Below are 21,273 nucleotides of genomic sequence, written 5' to 3' on the forward strand. Positions count from 1 at the left end.
GAGGAAATGTTGGAATTATGGATAAATACCCAACAACAGCAAAAAATAATTAGGAGGCTACTATTAAGACTCATGAAGGGCATGGGGCTTATTGCAGACAGATTTCTTCTAACCAGAAAAAATAAAATTATGATTTAAAAAAATAAACCAGGTGGGTAAGTAGGTTCCAATTTTCCTCACTGTGTATTAAAAAGCTCCTTGCAGAAGCTCAGGTAAACCACAATCTGTTCCCTATAACTAGTCAGCTACGCATGATCCTATTTCTTTCTTCTTCTTTTTCCTGACCAGAGGAAATTGTGTACGTTGTAGATCTTTATAAATTTTGGGCAAATGAAACCTATCAGTTTTCTATTCTCTGCTTAGAAACCCTTCCTCTTAGCAAAGTCCCACACCTGCTCCATCATTTCTAAGACTAAACTTGCAGACCAACTGCCAGTGTGATTAGTCAGCTGCTCAAGAGATATTGTTTGAAGGTATTACTGAGTGTGTATCTTTTGATATTAATAAAAAACCGAAATGCCTGGTCTATTTATTTGTTAGGTACCAGTTATGCTACATCTAGTAACTGTACTGAAACTCTGGATTAAATAAATAATCTTCAAATCATCTTTGATTCTATTTTCTTAATCCTTAAGGGTATTTTTTCTAAGAGCATTTTTGAATGATATTTTAAATACAAGGAAAGTAGTTGAATAATAGAACATTTATTAGCAGATTTGTATAGCAAGCAATCTATCCTAAAAAAGGGTCAGGGCTTTGGAGAAATACAGAAAAGACTTTTCACTTCTGGCACCAACATTTGTTAACTATGTAACTTTGAACTCATTACTTAACTTTGTGGAGTCTCTTTATTAAAAGCATTGGATAATGATATCTACTTTTCAGGTCTGTGGTGAGAATTAGAGAAAAATACAAGTACCAGAATATAAATGTAAGGAAGGAAGTCAGTAAATTGTGGCAAAACAATCATACTTACTATGATTCATATGAATATAAAATGCCAAATAGAATTTCTAAAGTTTGTGGATCTATTGAATCAATGTGTGAAAGTTCAAACGCAGATGCCATCCACTACAGGCAACACACCACGTGAGGTGTTGGAAATAAGACAGGGACCCAAACTGACAAGTTATCTGATCTTATGAGGCTTACAGACTCTTGGAATATAGACAGATAGACAATTGCACGGAATGTAGGACAGAAGTTTAATGATAACTGAATTACATTTTTGAGTAATTCCGCCATTTCCCCAGGCTTGAGTCAGAGATCCAGGCTTTCCCCTTGACTCGGTACATCCTTCAGGTTCTTTCACAATGCTCCCTCACATCAGTAAGGGTGACTGATGAATTAATAGGTGATTTAATTAACCTCTTTGCCTTTGATCTATCACCAGCCTCAATCCCAGTGACAAACTGTTACAGCACCAAGAAATAGTCTTAAAACATCATTTTATACATGGTCTTTGTTTGTGACGCTTTGCCTTTGCTCCTGTTGCCTACGGAATAAAATCTAAATGCTCTAGCCGTCACTGGGGCCCGATGTGCTCACGGGGGTGCTGCTCTACACTTCAACCCCTAATCACCTGTAAAAGTCTTTATCCTTCTGTGCCTCCTGGGCTGTGCTCTCAGCACTGAGCTGACCAGAATGCCCTCTGCTCCCCTACACACATTGGCATCCACATCACATTTAGCCAAATCCTACACAACTATCACGCTAAAGCCATGAACTACTGTGCCTATGTTTTATATCAGGGGCCAGCTGGCAAATCTTTTCTCTAAAGGGCCAGAGAGTAAACATGTCCGGTGTTGTAGGCCATCCAGTCAATCTAGGGCACAAGAAAGGTACAGACAACGCGCACAGATGTGGGCGGGGCTGTGTTCTGACAGAACTTTATCACAACACTGGAATTTAAATTTCATGTCCTGTTCACGCATCACACAATACTACTCTTCTGACGTTTCCCAACCACTTAAAGATATAAAAACCATTCTCAGGTTGTGGACTGCACAAAACAAGAGGCGGCAACACATTGTCTTTCCAACCCTGTTTTATATGCATACTGGTCTTGATCCACAACTTTCCTTTTCATTTTTTTTTATTGAGGGTCACTTACCTCAAGTGCACCATCCTTAAATGAAGAGTCCAAAAAATTTTGACATATGCATACAACCATGTTCCTATCACACAGATCGAGATATGAAACATTTCCAGGATCTTAGAAGGATCCTCCTTGGCTGCTTCTAGAAGACACCCCCAACCTCTTTTTGATATAAAATCAGCCTCTATATTCCCTTTCAATAGGCCTGGATTAAAGAAATGGGGGCAATGGCTCTGTAGTACCTAAAATTTACAGAGCAGTATATTTTTAAATGAAACTTCAAATACCATTAACCATTACAACCACATAGAAGTCCATTTTTCAGTAATGGGTGATATCTGATCAGAAACCCCAAAAGGCAACTCTGGAAATACACACTCATTTTTCAGGGCAGCCGGCTCACGCCACATCTCCTTACCTGGGCCAAGGTGAGCGTCGCTTGTTGGCAGGTGCTGCACCGTACCCTGAGCTTTCCTGGCTGCACTCCTTGACAGGGGCCTTTGCAGTAGACAAAAAAGCTGTTGTAGGTTGGTCTACCTGCTGGGAAAAAAAGAAAGCAGAGGAAGTAGCCAATCAATGCTGAATCCAAATTTAGACAAATTTTAAAACTAACTCCTCAGGAACATTTTGAAACATTACTGGGATAAATATTATAATGAAGATACAACAATTTAATTTATTAGGTTGGCCAAAAGTGCCTTAGGTTTTTAAGTAAAAATAAAAGACACATTTTTCATTTTCACCAAGAACTTTATTGAACAATGTATTCACCCTTTTGTTCCACTACCTTCTGCCATTTTGCAGGCAACTTCATAATTCGAACTTCCCAAAATTTTTTATCTTTCTGAGCAAAGAACTGCTCCAGGTACCTTTTATAGTCTTCCAGGGAATTGAATTTTTTTCTATTAAGAGAATTTTGTAAAGACCTAAATAAATGGAAATCCGAAGGTGCAATGTCTGGTGAAAACGGCAGATGAATCAGAACTTCGCAGCCAGGCTGTAACAGTTTTTGCCTGGTCATCAAAGAAACATGCGGTCTTGTGTTATCCTGATGGAAGATTATGTGTTTTCTCTTGAATAATTCTGGATGCTTTTTGTCGAGTGCTGCTTTCAGTTGGTGTAACTGGGAGCAGTACTTGTTGGAATCAATCGTTTGGGTTTCGGAAGAAGCTCATAATAGAGGACTCCCTTCCAGTCCCACTATATACACATCACCTTCTTTGGATGAAGACCAGCCTTTGGCGTGGTTGGTGGTGGTTCTATTCACTTGCCCCACAATCTCTTCCATTCCGTATTATTGTACAGTATCCACTTTTCATCGCCCGTCACAATTTGTTTGAAAAACGGAACATTTTCATTACGTTTAAGTAGAGAATCGCATGCGGAAATATGGTCAAGAAGGTTCTTTTTGCTTAACTTATGTGGAACCCAAACATCAAAGCGATTAACATAACCAAGCTGGTGCAAATGATTTTCAATGCTTGATTTGGATATTTTGAGTCTGTCGGCTATCTCCCACGTGGTATAACGTTGACTGTTCTCAATTAATGTCTCAATTTGATTGTTATCAACTTCAACTGATCTAACCGACCGTGGAACATCGTCCAGCAAGAAATCTCCAGCACGAAACTTCGCAAACCACTTTTGACACGTTCGATCAGTCACAGCGCCTTCTCCATACACTGCACAAATCTTTTTGCGTTTCAGTTGCGTTTTTACCTTTCTTGAAATAAAAAAGCATAATATGACAAAAATGTTGCTTTTTTCTTCCATCTTCAGTACTAAAATGGCTACACAACACTTTGCCAATTTTGATAAATCTTTTTTTAAATGCACGCTGATTTGACAGCTGTCACATACAGTCTAACAATTCGAATTAAGTTAAAGACAACTAAGTGCTACTAGAGCCATCTTACGGAAAAAAACGAACAAACCTTTTGGCCAATTCCAATAGAAAATCTAGTTTTATGCTCAAAAGAGGGACAATATTTTCTTCTTCTTGCCAACAGCCCTGTGACTTATTCAGCAAAGTAGCAGCCTGCTGCCGGAAGAGCTGGCCAAGGGTATTTGCAACACAGGGAAATTAAACGCACACTTTGCTGCTGAAGTTTTTAAAAGGACAAGAGTCTAAGACCATTGGAAATTTAGGGGCCACTGCTCCTGAATTTTATTTCATGTGTCTGTACCCAGTTTTGAAGGCTCCAGATTTTTTCTCTTAAAATCTTATCTATAGGGACAAACTATCCCTTTTCTCATGATATGAATGATAATATCACAGTTTGCTGAGTTTCCAATGAGACTTTCCAACACAGGGTCACACGTAAAGTAAGACAGAAGCCCTGAGGGGCTTAGCACACTCAGCGATTGTGTGCAGAAATGGGTTCTTTGCATTTCATAAGTGTCCTCTACCTAGACAAATGCCATTCAAATAATACATTTTCAAGAGCAAAAGCTGCACAAAAAAATAGATAGTTAAACATCTCTGATCATTTCTCTCAAATGTCACCATACAGGAAAATACTATTCCTGTCACCATACAGGAAAAAATTAGGGGAATATTTTTGAACTGTTCCACACTTCTACATCTACAAAGAACTAACTTTATTCAGACACACTTACCAGTGAAATAACTAACTTCCAAATTTCTAAAATTACCAAATAGTTCTTTTAATCCTTACTTTACTTCTTAATGGGTGGGACTAACATGAAAGGTCACGACATAAAGATTTGTTTAAAATTTTACTAGTATCATCAAGAACATTTAGAAATAATGAATAGTAAATACGTTTGATCATTATGAGCAAAAACTTTCAGATTTTCAAATGCATATGGTTTATTGAAAACAATTAGTACAAAAATAATGAGAAAACAAAAAAGATCCTCAAGTCTTATGTGGCTCCATTTGCTTTACTAATTTACAAAAAGTTCCTCTGTAGACATATTTAAGTGTCATTTGTTTAGCCATCTTTACTAATACTACAGGTGACAATACTTTGTAAAATGTAAAGCACAATAAAGATGTCAAGTTTTATAATTTTATTATTTATTGGTAATATATTTGTAATTATTAATTTCCAGAGATTAATATTTAGTTTCAGTGTGAAAAGGAAGATGAATTATAAATATATATTTGTATTGATATGAAACTATGATTTTCTGACACTTTTTTGCAGCTTTAGTGCCTTAATGTGCAAGATATTCAAGTCTATAAATATCACATTGTTATTAGCAAATATAATAATTAGATAAAATATATTCTTAAGGTTTTATGTATATCATAAATGCAACAGATAGAACCATATATTAAAGCTATAGAAATGCCATAACAACTGACAGAAAATCACAAGAACTCTGACAATTTTAATGTGTACCATGACAAGCTTAGTGAAGAAGGTAGGAGCCTTTATCATTAAAACTTGTATCAGCAATATGAACAAAGCCAATTCACAATTTTTATAACCTACTGCAAAGGTTAAACAAAAAAAGAGGGGGGAGGAAGAGAAAGGCTGGAAAAAGAAATGCTTACAAAGGGGAGTTGGGGTTGCAGAGACACTAGCATTGTTGAAAGAGCGTATTAGCAACGACTTGACGAAGCATCTCAGAAACTGCAGGAAACTAAATGACTCTTCTCTCTCCCTTAGGGCAACAGCAACGTTGGCAATATTGTTTCAGCTAATGATAGAGCCAGGCAGAATATGAAGATTGGGATACACACCTCTGTGTGCCACAGCCTGCACTGAAGTCCTTGAGAAGTTAGTCAGAAAATACTGCATGCCCATGCCCTTGCCCTAGAAGCATACAAGATGACATGCAATCTATTACATAGTGCTTCCCAGAGCCAGCGCAAGCTGGGATTAATAGTCAGCCTAAGGAAGATCAAGGTCAGGCCAGTCTTGGTTACAGCACATTTCAAGCTGTTGGCTCTACTTGGTCAAGCAGTTGGGGCTTCTGGCAAATCTTGGGAGCCCCTTTTCAGGATGGCTTCCCCACCTCGTTGGCTACATCACACTATGTCAAGTTGGCAAGCTCCTCTGTGCCATGCTGAGGTCTGGAGTGCAGAGGACAGGAATAAGCACAAACAACATCCTGACCATCTTCTGGGCAATGTTCCCATTAGCCTGATGGAAGGGTCTAAGGTACAGACTCTTAAAAATGGAGCTGTAACTCCTAAAGGAACAAGCAAGGCAATGGGAAGAATGACCCTCAAAACTTTTCTCTATGTATATAGCTGTCTCCAGTCAATAACATGAATCTTCCCCTTCTTAAACTTCTGTTTGGATCTTAAAATTATTTTTCTCTCCTAATCAACTCTTCCATATTGCAACCCCTTCACTGCCCAAAATAATCAAAGCAGCTTGTGTTTGTTATAGATTTCCCTTTTTTTATATAAGTTTTCAAACCTAGAGAAATATTTCAAAAATCTTACAAACTATAACCTACCCTGTAATTCACTGATTGTGAACATTTTGCCATATTTTATGGGCACCCTCTGTGTGTGTGTGTGTACATTTACACACATATATACTTTTTTGGCTGAATGATTTTTAATTAAGTTGCAGACATGATGCTACTTAACCCCTAAATCCTCCAACACCCTAAAAAGAACTGTTTTCACCTAAAACAAGAGTTTGGAGTGATTTGGTCGTTTCAGCTGTTCTATCCGTGGTCTGAGCTGGTATATCTTAATACCTTACAGAACACTGCAGTGGCTTGCAAGCTGTTGAAAGGTGTCAAGCCAAAATATCGGGGAATCTTTAGTCAGACCATTTTATTTTATTATTTTAAATTTATTTTATTTATTTTTTTATACAGCAGGTTCTTATGAGTTATCCATTTTATACATATTAGTGTATATATGTCAATCCCAATCTCCCAATTCATCACACCACCACCACCCCCCTGCCACTTCCCCCACTTGGTGTCCATACGTTTTTTCTCTACATCTGTGTAGTCAGAACATTTTAGGTGATGCCAAGTTAAGCACGTGTTCTCGCTGCAGGACTTTGCAGACTCCATGAAGACAGGAAGTATGGAGCATAGCACGTCCCTAACTTTATCAGACTTCAGAAGTCTTCCTTTTATGGAGCATCTTGTGTAAATGTATTTCTCAGAAACAATTTGGAAAAAAATTTGGAGGAAGGATACAACCCACTGTGTAGGGCTTCATCTACAGCAAGCCCAACTGCTGAAGTTTATAAACACAGATTTATTAGACACCCTGCTTACAATTAAGTTCTCCCCTCCACCCCAAGCCATCAATAAACTTACCTAATTATTTTATCATGAACCAGAAGGGTTAGTCTACAATGAAATGATTTTACAGTGTATTCATTTCATTCAGACGTTCATTTTTTTTTTTTTTTCCTGGATAGAAGTTAAAAACACAGCTAGTGTGCAGGGCTCTGTTAAAATGTGAGTCCCTATGTCCCTTCAAAGCATCCAAGAGGCTTCCTTAGTTTTATCATTTTATCATTATCTTTAGGTTTTCTCTCCCACTTTGTCTGATTAACATAATCCTTCCTCAAGTCTTTTCTTTTCTCTCATTCTCTTTTCTTGTTGTCTTGGTCCAAAAAAGTTGCCAAAAGCATTAACAATATTCACCACTTATCGAGCAAAGCCCCTATTCAAAAAGAATATACTATTTGCGTTGTCTTTTTGAAAAACGAGCCTAAGGTGCACAGTTTCCATTTTTAATGTATTTTAGATAATGGGCTTACAGCCTGAAGACGTTGTTTTAATAAGATAAATGAATACTTAAGAAAAATCATTCTGACTCTGATGGAAACTTTTCATTGACCTCAGAAGTTTCCATCACTGTTTGTCACAGAGAATCAAGTGTTTAACTGCCTGGATAATTTGTTTTCTAGGGGAGAAGACAGTGAGATTTAACATATTTTATACCTAGGTAAAATAATGTTCAGTATCAATACACTATAAAGCAACTGATTTAAAATTATTTTATCACATATGAGCTTATTAAAATATTAAGTAGAACAAGTCTGCCCATGAGAACTTTCTGTGGCCATGGAAATGTCCTCCATCTGCATTCTCCCATACAATAAGCCATTAGCTACAAGGGCCTATTGAGAATTTGGCTAGGAACTACCAAGAAACCACTCTTTTTAAAAAGAAATTTAAGTAATTTATATTAGCACAGCCATATGTGGGTAGAAGCTACTAAATTGGACAGCACAGAAGAGAATAAATAAAAATGATGTGTCTTGTTTCCTCTCTCCCTGCCTTGTCAAACACACAGTTAACAATACTAAGAAGATTCTTCTGTCACACTGAGAAGTCCAGCAGCCGGCTGTTAACTGTACTGATATGCAAACAATGTTGGCTGGAGAGAAGGGGAAGGGGGAAGGTTTGAACTTGAGGCACTGTGAGGGAGGACAGAGATGGGTGGAGCCCTGGGTACTTTCTAGTGTCAGAGGTAGAACAGGGCTCCTCTCCATCCCTTCCTCCACCACGTCCCCATTCCCGACACCAATCTGCTCACCTTCCACCCATCTCCACTGCCATCACCATCTTTGAAATCTGACCCATATATTCAAGGTCCAGTTGGAAAGGCACTTCCTATAAAAATTCTTCCCTTGATTTCCCCGAAAGTAAAAGATATTTCCCTAAATAATTACATCTAAGAGTAGGAAAGGATCCAGCTTCGTCTTATCACCTTTAAGCAGTCGACTTGTCCTAACATCAGGAAACCAGCATCTAATAAGGAGGAGTCCCTGGAATGAAGCATCTTCACAGCCTTCATCCACCTTCTCCCCACTGCCCAGCCTGGCACTTAGTATTTTCATCTTTTGCCCTCCTGCCTCCTTCTGACTACAGCTTAGTTCTGTATTTTAAATGCTGAGGATGTTATCACTGTCTGCACCACTTAGCTCCATTGATCAGCTCTAACTGGCCATGTTCCCTCAGTTTGCCCCCTCCCCTAGCTGCTTAGGGAGTAACCTCAGTCCTGTTTGATTCCTACGAGCCCACTGTGGAACAGACCCATGGCTAGAGTTTCTGAACTTGTGACCTTGACCCTGTGATAAGGAACTACAGCACAGAGAATCTTCTCCTCCAACATTTACCAGAATTCTTGCTCTTGTATTTCTGGATGGTGGTCCTTCAGCCTGTGCTCAACGATATTTGCTGAAATATATGACTCATGAAAAAAATAAATATACATTGAGTGAACGAAATCAATACCATCTCTGAAGGCCAGCAAGCTCATCTTTGCACAATCCATTTTTCCTTATATCGGCCTGATAGTACCCATTAGTTCTAGTTGGAACAATGCGTATTGAATTAATTAGTCTAAGGCAGTTCCACATGAAATCCATTCAATGCACACTCCTGGAATCATCTCTTCTGTATGAAACCTGCTTTGGATCATTAAAAACATGGAGGTCATGTCCACTCCAACCTAACGTAAATTGGAAAAAGAATTTCGCCCCATATTCACTATGTACTTGTCCCACCTTTCCTATTGTTACAACTCCCCCCTATGCAACACTGCACCCTTTTTCATATGTTCCAAATGACTAGGGAAGTTCCTTGAACTTAGTAAACATTCAATAAATATTTGCCAGGTCAGTAAATTCTCCCATATTTTAAATGATCTGAAAGTTGTAGCAGGTATGATAGTATGAGAGCAAAATTCATATTAAATAGAATGTAGTCATGATTACCAAATATTTAGAACACCCTTCCACCAGCCAAAATTACTGGATTAACTTCATATACCCTTCAAAATATTAGTATATTTTAAATGTAATATTATATTTAAATATTATCTTAAACATCATCTTAAGATCACAAATGACTAGTATGATAAATAAAAGTAAAACAAAAAAGAATACTTAAAAAGTTCAGGTAGAAATAAGTATAAGTGAAAAAAATTGCATTATGAAAATTTGTAAGTGGAACTACTTTAAAGGAGGACAGTTACTACACATAAACACTTTTATTTCAATCCTTATACAACGGGTTACTATACCCACTGAATCCAGCTACACCAGTCCATGCTTTTATTTTTTTTTAACATCTTTATTGGAGTATAATTGATTTACAATGCTGTGTTGCTTTCTGCTGTATAACAAGGTGAATCAGCTTTATGTATACATATATCCCCATGTCCCCTCCCTCCTGCGTCTCCCTCCCACCTTCCCTATCCCACCCCTCTAGGTGGCCACAAAGCACCGAGCTGATCTCCCTGTGCTATGCAGCTGCTTCCCACTAGCTATCTATTTTACATTTGGTAGTGTATATATGTCAATGCTACTCTCTCACTTCGTCCCAGCTTACCCTTCCCCTTCCCCGTGTCCTCAAGTCCATTCTCTACGTCTGTGTCTTTATTCCTGTCCTGACCCTAAGTTCATCAAAACCATTTTATTTTTTAGATTCCATATATATGTGTTAGCATATGGTATTTGTTTTTCTCTTTCTGACTGATTTCACTCTGTATGACAGACTCTAGGTCCATCCACCTCACTACAAACAACTCAATTTCATTTCTTTTTATGACTGAGTAATATTCCATTGTATATATGTGCCACATCTTCTTTATCCATTCATCTGTTGATGGACACTTAGGTTGCTTCCATGTCCTGGCTACTGTAAACAGAGCTGCAATGAACATTGTGGTACATGTCTCTTTTTGAATTATGGTTTTCTCAGGGTATATGCCCAGTAGTGAGATTGCTGGGTCATATGGTAGCTCTAGTTTCAGTTTGTTTTTTTTTTTGCGGTACGCGGGCCTCTCACTGCTGTGGCCTCTCCCGTTGCGGAGCACAGGCTCCGGACGCGCAGGCTCAGTGGCCATGGCTCACGGGCCCAGCTGCTCTGCGGCATGTGGGATCTTCCCGGACCGGGGCACGAACTGATGTCGCCTGCATCGGCAGGCAGACTCTCAACCATTGCGCCACCAGGGAAGCCCCCTAGTTTTAGTTTTTTAAGGAACCTCCATACTGTTCTCCATAGTGGCTGTATCAATTTATATTCCCACCAACAGTGCAAAAGGTTTCCCTTTTCTCCACACCCAGTCCAGTATTTATTGTTTTTAGATATTTTGATGGCCATTCTGACCGGTGTGAGGTGATACCTCATTGTGGTTTTGATTTGCACAGCAAAGGTAACCATAAACAAGACGAAAAGACAACCCTCAGAATGGGAGAAAATATTTGCAAACGAAGCAACAGACAAAGGATTAATTTCCAAAATATACAAGCAGCTCATGCAGCTCAATATCAAAAAAACAAACAACCCAATCCAAAAATGGGCAGAAGACCTAAATAGACACTTCTCCAAAGAAAACATACAGATTGCCAACAAATATATGAAAGGATGTTCAACATCACTAATCATTAGCACATGCTTTTTACATGCCTCGTTTCACCTCCTGCAGAGTAACCAGGTAACGTTGTGTTATAAACAATTTCCAATTATATAACCATCCACCCAGTGTATGCACTTTGAAAACATGTTTAGCAATCTCTAAGGAGACTCTACCCTTAAAGTTATAACTTAATTCTCAATTTTTGTGCTAGGGTTTTTTAAATTAATGTATCTGCAACATAGTTTCATCTGGTGAGGCAAAAAACTGCTGATTAAACCTAATGCCTTTGCCTGGTTTTTGTTGTTGTTGTTGCCAGTTTATTTTTTCATTATTCATCATTATTCATTTTAAAAGTAATAACCAAACCTCCGTTGCCAAGACAAAAATGTAGCATGAAGCATAATTTAAGGAGTAGGTTTAAATAAATAACCAGGTTTGAAGCCAACTGGGGTAAATCTAGTCACTTATTCTTCCCAGAAATGGACTCGGGGAGGGGATGGTTAAGGTGTATGCTAGAAAAGTCTCAGCTCTTCAAAATGTTGAGTGAACGTTCATAACTCATATTTAGATGGAAGAAAAAATTGATGCTGCAGATGACTGTGTACAAGTTCCTCGGGATATAATCTCTATAGCCCAGGACGTGTCCATCTAGGTCCAGCCCAAGCCTTGCCTTGTCACCTTCGGCAAATCAGTTGACCCTAAATGCTGTTTTCTTATCTGCAAAATGGTGATGATGATAGTACCTAACTCTTAGGCTTTTGTGAGAATTTTAAAAAGAACAATACAGGTGCAGCACTCAGCACAGTGTCTGATACACATTAGTTCTTCTTATTTGTTGTCAAAAAATATGGAACTTGAGTTTTTCCCAGGTACTCATACCTGTGAGCACTTCATCCTCCTGCTTCCTCAGGTGACCATTTTCCTGCTTTTATAAATGTTGATTCTTATACACTATCTCCATCATAAACCTACCTCTAAATATTTAGAAATATCTGAGGTACAGTTCTTTTTAGAACTGCTTCAAAACCAACCAAGTCCTTTACCATGAAATATTCAATAATATTATGGAATATAAGCCATAATGGAAAGTCTTTAAATTGATTTAAAGTTACTAGAGTCACATTTTTCCATGAATCACTATTATTATGCAAGCAATACAGGTGGATTGTAGAAAAATTAGGAATGACGATAGTAAACAATGATATGGGTCCCATCTAGTGGATAATATTTTCAAGCTGGCTAATGCACTTAAAAAAAAATAAAGTATTTCCAAAATAAAAACTGTTTTTTATCGCATGGTTTGTAAAATGGTACTGAAGGAGATTCAAAATGGATTCCAAAATTTCACCTTAATGGCAGACTTGCTTATATTAGTGCTTATTCTTCTTTGAAAGATAAGCATGATCATCGGCACTTCATAAATGAGGAAAGACAAGTTCAGAGATTGAGTGCCATCCCCAAGACAGCCATGCGGTAGTCAGAGATTTGACATTTGTTCCTGATTACAAAGCCTATGCTTTCTCCTCAACCTTGACTAGGGTGCTAATTATTACTAAATACTGTAGGGATTGATTCAATGGCTGTAAAAAGTGGCACTTGAACACAGGTTGGCAATTAAGCACCGTTGTCAGCAATCACTGACTGCTTCAGCACCAGTCTCACCACCCTACTTCCCTCATTCAATCAGCACTAGAGGTTTCATGGAAATTTTCATTAACGTTTTACAGCACTGGCATTCAGCAAGAGTATGTAGGTACAGCAATTATCAATAAAGAAAGGTAAATCTCATTTTTCAGAGGTAGCACATATTCTAAAATTGTAAGTTATACCAAATGGTAGTCTATGGCATAACATTAGAATCAATAGAATTTCTTATTTATTTTTATAGAAGTGATACCTTTCTTGATATTTAAAAAATGATTTTAAAACCTCCTTATTTTAAATGTTCTAAGTGTTAGTGAAACCTGTAAAGAAAATGAACACTCAGAGGAATGGTATCAATGAGAGAATAACAAGCAAGGTATGACCCTCCCCACTCCCACATTCTGGATCTTATTTCATTTACAATAGCCAATATCAGCAGTTTGATATAATTATTTCATTTAAGTATAACATTTCCAATCTTCACTACTACCATTAAATAACCTCTTACAAATTCCAATGTTTTACATATCCTATTTTGCCCGTACCACATGATAATACAAAATATGTAACTTTAATAAATCCAATCTTTCCCAGTGCTGATTTCAAAAAGTCTTTGGTGGTAATTGAGAGTCATAAAGTCTCTACTATTCCTTAAAATATTAGAAAAATTAGTTTTCTTCAGGGACATGGTGATTAGTTAGAAATGTAAGATGATGTCATCATGCTGAGGGAAAACTACAAAACTATTGTCTTCTCTTGATCAAGGCTGGTAATGCTGTGCATTATGTAGGCTTCTAAAAGTACGCATTAGAGTCACTCTGGCCAAAACACTCTTCACAGCTATTCTAGGACCCTAGGACCACAACAGTCTACTTCATGGGTTTCCAACTGAAAAGGCCTCTGAGGACTCATCTAAGTCCTGGTCCCACGGCCCAGCTCAGGGGCCACCTCTCTCCTACAAGCTTCCTGTCTGTATCACATGGAAGCACCTCATCTTCTGTACTGGCTTCGTATGTTTAAATCAGACCCTAAGGTCCTAAGGGCAGGGTTTATGTAAAGTAGTTTCACTTCTATCACCCATCCCCACTTTTGACCTAGAATAGTGTCCTCCATGGAGATACTACTCCTATTCATTGATCAAATACTTGAGAAACTAGTGAGATCAGTTTAGCTAATTTTTACTCAATATGGTAAAATTACAGGAGGGTCACTTGGCTTGTGCCACAGGTTACAGTAATGGCTGTGCTACCTTCTGGCACTGCCTCACCCCAGAGAAGAGAAAACTCTTGCTTTCAGAATGCTACAGAAGCCAGCCCGTGCTTCTCAGCACCCTGTAAAAGAAAAACTAAATTCAGAAGAGAAAAAAAAATTACTTATTAGCCATCTGTAGAGAAAATGAAGAGATAAATGTATAATTTCCTAGGAAAGCTCTAGCTTCCTAAACTTATTTAAATCTTGTCTGCCTAAGAAGCCAGGGTGCTTGGGGGAGGGGAAGAATAGTGAAAAAGAAGCAGAATGTAGGTTATAAGGAAACAAAAGAATATTACGAACCTATCAAGATTCCTTCCATCAATGACATTAACAACAAATAAAAAACAAAAATATCACTATGTGCTTGACATTCTAGTAACACGTGAGACAATCATAAAACATAACCAAGACAATCTTCACCTTAACAGTTTTATAATCTAAGAATAACTCTTATGTGGATTCACACAGGCTAAGGGGTATCTAACAAGTGTGTACACAGCAGGGAAGAATCCTAGTATTCTGAGAATAGTGAAGAATAAACCCAAAGAGGGGGGATAAAAATATACACTTCTAATATAGAGCCTTTTATCTTGCAAGTTCTTTGATTTTCAACTTCTGAAATGATCCAGCTGCACATTCCCACGATTCTGCACTCTGTCCAGGTGCATCTACTCACACGTCCTCGAAGACAGAAGAAGACATCTGCCTGGATCCGTGCTGTCAGGCAGCACCCCACTCCAGACAGCCGCTAACATCTCTGATTAGAGCTTCCTTCAGGTCTCAGGGATCACAGCACACATATACTTCATGGAAGTCAAGGTCCCAGGAGAAACCTCAGAAACCCCTTAAAAGGGGTGTGGATGAAAACAAATAGCCTATTAACTAAGAGAAGGCAAGTTCAGAGGTGGAGACAATTCAAAACGCAGAGTCTGTGACTTCCAGCTCTATCCACAATGTATTTTAGCTTTACTGTCTGGAACCTTGATACCTTGGGTATTCTAGGTGTCGCCTGGCTTGATTCGCAGAATCTTGGTTCCCCTAGACAGCCAAGGCAGAAATTTGGTTTGCCTCCTCTCAGCTGTGCCTTCCAATCCCCCACTAAATCTCAGGAGGGAACACAAGAAATGCTTCCAAGCTTTTTCTCTCACCTCCTTCCAAGGGTCCTGTGCTGACTCAGGCCCTTTTTAGTATCCAAGAGCCTCCCGAGAATCCTCCCTTCCTCTATCTTCTTCTCTTCCAGAGCGAGAAACTCCCAAACTGGTAAGAAAATTCTCTTTATAAACACATTGTGCCACCTACTTAAACAAAACAAAGCAAAGGATGGTACTAGCCTTTGTTCACCTACAGCAGCACTGTTATCAGAGGGTAAAGATGTACCATCCAGGGTCCCCAGGTTGGAAGCCAAACAGCGTCAGGCAAGTGACTTTTTATTAAAGTATTGGTTCTATCTTTGCAAAACAAATCATTTACACTTTGTATCTTGCTACAAAACATATTTCTATTATTTTCTATAGAAATATTTAAAATTACTAAGCATTATCAAAAATGTTAGTCCTAGAATATGTACTCCATTCAGGCACTAAAAAAAATCATAAAAATTGCTATTCATAGCTGAAATTCTTTATCATAGACCCTCATGGTTTTTTCTCCCAGCCAAGCTATCCAAACTTAATTACACTGTCCTCTCAAGTACTGGAACCAAAACACTTGTGATTTCCACACCGCGCATCCGCAGCCTCCACACCTGCCTTTGGCCTGGGACCAACTCCCTTCAGGAGGAATTCCCAGTCGCCTATAAAGTCTGTATCAAATGTTACCAAGTCCTTGAAAAGCCTTGCCTCACCTTCCACCCACAATAGGCAGAGTGAATGTTCCTCCCTTACAGCTTCAGCACTTGGTTCATTTGGCTTGTACATCTGTAATTAGCTTTATATTAAGTATATGTCTACTTGCTTGTGGAATCCAGTTTTCTAATGATGAAGATCCTACCTTTCTCATCTTTATATCCTTAGAGCTTGGCAAGCCACTAAGGAATCAATAGTACTTAGTCTAGTGACTGGTTCATAGGAGGGACACGAAAGAAACGTATTAAATTACCTGATGAAATCTTTTTATTTCCCTCAAATGTTTAGGTTTTGGGCTCTACTATTCCCCCTGATTTGGTCACTGATGACTGACTTGCCCACATTAGTGTGTGCCCCTCCCTCTACATTCTTAACATCTCTGAACTTCATGATCATTTCTTCCTTTTGTATAAAAGCCCTCGATACCTAAATTACATCTGCATACCAATGGCGACAAATTAAACATCTTGATTTACAATTAATTCTATATATTAGAAATACCTAAGGAAATTATGTCATAAAAACTTGTTTTAGTGTTTTCATCCTATTATTATAAATGAAATTTCACCAAGAATCATAAACACAGATAAAATCTTTTTAAAGCAGCACCAGTTTCACTCACAGTACAGTTCAACCAACTCCTTGAGAATTCTTATATGATTCTCTGACACCAACATTTTCTAAAATAGTTATTCATACAAGAAGCTGTTTCCTCTGCCTTTTGAGATGTAGGTAAATATACAATGTCATCATGTGCACCAGGTAATAACAATATGTCAAGTGTGTCTAAATGCAGATGTGTCATCTACCGTCCTTGTGAGTTTCCCTCTCCTTTCTTTCCCCTCTTCTCCTCTGGACTTAAGTAATTTCCTAGTAGGTCATCCTGCCTGTATACTCTCCAGAACCTATCAATTCTCCAAATTGGTTTCATATTAATTTTCCTAAAGTAAACCTTTGATCATACCATTCTCCTTAAATGTCTCCACATTGCCTCTTGGATGAGATTTAAACACCTTTGCTTAATAAACTTAGCCCCTCCATCGTTTGCATGAAACTTGACTACACTATCCTCACCTTCCCCTACTCCTCTCTACTTCAAGCTAAACTGGGCCCTCAGAAGACACACCCTTTCCCACCTCTATCACAATAGTTATCTGAAAGGTGGAAATGAGGCAAAAAATGTGGGCAGCAAATCCTTTCGATATCATGGAGGGAAAAGCCATCCAAAGGCTTTCTGGAGCAGTACTGTACAATAGAACCTTCTGCAACGTTGGAAGCATTCTACCTGTGCTGTCCACTGGGGCAGCTGCTGCCCTACATGCGGTGACTGAGCACAGGAAGTGTGGCTGCTAGAACTGAGAAGCCAATTTTTTTAATGTTATATACATTTATTTACTTAAATGTAAATAGCCAGTTGTGGCCACATGGGGGATGTATTCATTGTTTCATATTGATTGAAGGTCCCAGACTTAGTAAAGTCACTTGTCATTGATCAATTTTTGTCCAGTACATATGCAAATAATTTTTGTTCTGAGAAACAGATAACCTCAAATATGTATGGTCTGTTGGACATTTCTGTAGACATATAGATAGGTAAACAGATGGACCTCTAATTTCTAAAGTGCTCTTTGAACTGGTTATAATATTTTATTATGTCCCTCATTAATTAATGAATTACATAAAATTTTTTACATGTGTTCATCTTATACTTGGGGAGGGGTCATGATATTACTTTTTGTAAACTGTACACCTTCTTATTTTTAGGGAGAGAGAAGATTGTAAAAGTCCTAACAGTTCAGTCCTAACCTGAACTGAACAAGTACACAGTAAATATTCACTTCTATTTCTTCCCCTTTGCCCCTAAAAACATATAAAAATGCATCATTTCTCTCTATTTCTACATGCCCTGGTTCTCCTCTCCCCCCAGTCTTTTGGGGCCCAGATGTACTACCACCTCCTCCAGGAAGACTTAATGATTCATCCATCAAATGTAAATCCTCTGCCCCTATATTCCCATTACATTTTATTTACATTTTTCTCTGGATACTTAAATCACTTTCTATCTCCGTTTCCCATAGATATTTTTATCAACCTTATTACACTTCAGATTTTTGAGGGTGGAGACTACATTTCACTGCATTCTCCCTGTATCAATGAATAAATAATGGCAAGGATGTGGAGGAAGTCAAGCAACTAGACTTGAGACTAACACTGTGATAGGAGAAAATCCTTTAGCTTGTGGAAGACAACGTCACAATACACTGACCCTCAGAGAACTTAATCTCTGTGATAATGCAAGGGGGAATGTTCTTCCAGACCCACTAAAATGACATGCAGGTTGATGACTGTTTTTACAGCAACGGGGTTCTAAAACGAAATGTTCCCCAGCTTATTTGGCAGTGCTAAATGAATGTTGTCTAAAGGTTAAATATAAATTGGTTATAAATCTTCACTTCACTGCATCATGTAGGGAAGGCTACCTTACAACAGCCATGTTTGTGTCAGCATCAAGAAAATAGTCTTATTTTAATAGTAGTAACACTATTGAAATCATTGTTTATTCTACATAATAGGCTTCAGATTTGAGGATGATGCCGTTGATGGTCATCACTGAATATATGAGTAAGAGGCTGAAAAACACTGAGGACAATGAACTAGCCCTTCTGGACTCCCAATGGACAGAATGGCCTCTTCCCAATGGCTGTAGTCACCATTCGCAGGTGCACTGTCCTTGGCTGAAAGGTCTGCCTTTTGCTAAGCAGACTTTGCAAACTGATTGAAGAATCTCATTTCAGAACAGTCCTTTTTACACCCAGTTTGCCTGACTTTACAGGCAATGACCCGTGGTTTGATCACCTGTCCACACCACCTGGTGGCTTGGATGTCATCTAGTTATAATCTTGTAAACAGTCTCTCTGAAGATCTGTAGTCACCCTTTAATTCTGAAGTCTCGCTGTCAAGCAGCCAGAAAAGCTTGATGAATATTCTCCCTGACACACTGAGCTAGTCTTTACTGATGACGAGACCAGGATGCATTGCTATAACTGTAAGAGGTAGCAAAATCTTACTTAAAAACAAAACTCTTCTCTTGGTTACGTATTTCAACTTTGGGACGCTCATTTTGGGGAATAAAATAAGGGCTTTGGAAGAAATTAATGCTTCGATGATTAAAAAAATTTATTAGGTTAAACTCAAATTGCAGCAACTCGAATTGCAGTAATTGCAGTAATCATGACCTAGGAATTATACCTCAAGAAGCCTGTGATACAGATAGATAGATAGATAGATGATAGATAGATAGATAGATAGATAGATAGATAGATAGATTTCCCTTTAGCCGCTGAAAGGAGAAGGGCCAAGGATTTGGCAGGAAGAGAATAAAAACTGAAAGATCAGAAAGATTTACACAGGCAAAAATGATAGCAGAGAGGAAGCTGTAATGAAAAAGAAAGACAAAGAAAACTGTGTAGAAGAAAAAGCACAAACACTAATAGTCAGAGAGCCATGGAAAAGAAAGACAAACATTGAGAGAACATGCAGTTTCACAGAATACCATTCTCAATCTCGTGACCTCTTGGAATATTTTTATGCAATGTCCACGCTCTAGTTTCACTACTGCAATGTAAATGGGGCTACTACCTCTTGACATGTCCTCCACTTGGTGCACAGACCAAGGCCCATGGCTCGTCATTAGCTTCCCTTCCAGCTCTTCTCTTGTATCCATTGCTTCTTCTCCCTCTTCCTACTTCCTTTGTGTGTGGGAGGTGCCAAAAACACTCATATAGCAACATATTCTCCTTCCCTCCCCTCACTTTACATGCTGTGATTTCTCAGACCTGGATCCCTAACTTAAAAAATAGACTATCAATAAATATAATACATCAGTTAGAGAAGTATCTAAATTTCCACAGAGAAGAATAATTACTTTTAGCTCAAGAAAAAATGCTATCACGGTGTGAAAATGTCCACTAAGGAGGAGACAGAGGAATGTGGGATGAAATTCCAGCACAGCCTCCTGGCAGCAGAAACAGGAAACCTGAAATGCAAACACCACCCACACAACTCAAACACAGTATTCACCTGGGGGTGACCCACAGCATCAACTGCCCAGACAAAGGACCGCAGGGCATAAACTTTGTAAAATCCTTAACGCCCTTCCTGGAGGGCAGCAGCACCATGACTGGAGGTGCCTTCCAGAACACAGAGCTGCTCACCTCACTCCCTGCTGTAGACACCCCACTGGGGCGAGCCCGTCCCCGGTGGGGGCGTGAAGCTAGGTGGCATGTGGAGCTCCCACAGGGAACATAAGGCTGGAGTGACTTGAGCTCACTAAGCAGGGGATGGGAGCTCCTGAGTAGGGCTTGTTGCCTTCCCGCTGAAAGGGGCCTTGGAACACAGTTACCCAAATCAGGAGGCTGTTGAGACCCATTTCTCTGTTCTGTGGTCCAGGGCAGGAGGCAGTGGGAGAGCCACTGGAGTGAGTGGCAGTCAGGAGCCCTGGGGAGGACTGCAGCTGGCGACAGGATGAGTCTGTTCTGGAGAGACTCCTCGCAAATCCACATATCTGGGGTTGTGGCTTAGAAATTGGTTATTTATTCAGTTCTAGTTGGTTGTTATTTTCGAAGCTCACTGGGTAACTCTAATGCACAAGAAAGTATGGAAACCATTCATAAAAACATGCATGAGATTCAGATGTCAGCTGAGTGGACAGAAAACAGTCACTCCAGGAGGAGAAAGCACCCTACTGCATGGGGTCCCACTGAGATGGTGCTGAGACCCTAAGGACAAAGGTCCGGTGGGGACACCTGGTGCAGCAGGTGGAAACTGTGATGCTGAGTCCTCCACTTTTGCTCATCCCAGGCAGTGATTTAAAGAAAGGACATCTTTTTATCTCCTGTCTGTCTCCCTGCTGCCAGCACATATGCTTCTCTATTCAGACAACTCTTCCTTAAAAATCAGTGAAAGACTCAGCTTACCTTTATACAAACTTGCCCATAAAACCTACTAAAACCTAGTTGACTCAGAGATCTGTAAAATACTTCTTTATCTAAGAACTGTATAAGCAACAACCACAATGTTTAGTAAAAATAATAAGAATTGACAAGCCA

The 21,273-nt window shown here is 38.9% G+C and overlaps 1 protein-coding gene across 2 annotated transcripts in view; it reads right to left on the reverse strand.

Annotated features, from left to right (window-relative positions):
• The window catches only part of PRKN (parkin RBR E3 ubiquitin protein ligase), a gene marked incomplete at its 3' end in the record, with an annotated part of 1,266,888 nt that overhangs the window by 754,570 nt on the left and 491,045 nt on the right, over positions 1-21,273 (reverse strand). The window contains exon 4 of one of the 2 annotated variants that reach the window (XM_082668938.1): positions 2,517-2,635. In XM_082668938.1, the coding sequence (XP_082525064.1) occupies positions 2,517-2,635 (119 nt within the window). Of the gene's footprint in view, positions 1-2,516; positions 2,639-21,273 lie in introns of both variants that reach the window. The other variant, XM_082668937.1, reaches the window with a different exon arrangement.

The sequence above is a fragment of the Grampus griseus genome (assembly GCF_964374135.1).
Source record: "Grampus griseus genome assembly, chromosome: 13".
Taxonomy (NCBI): domain Eukaryota; kingdom Metazoa; phylum Chordata; class Mammalia; order Artiodactyla; family Delphinidae; genus Grampus; species Grampus griseus.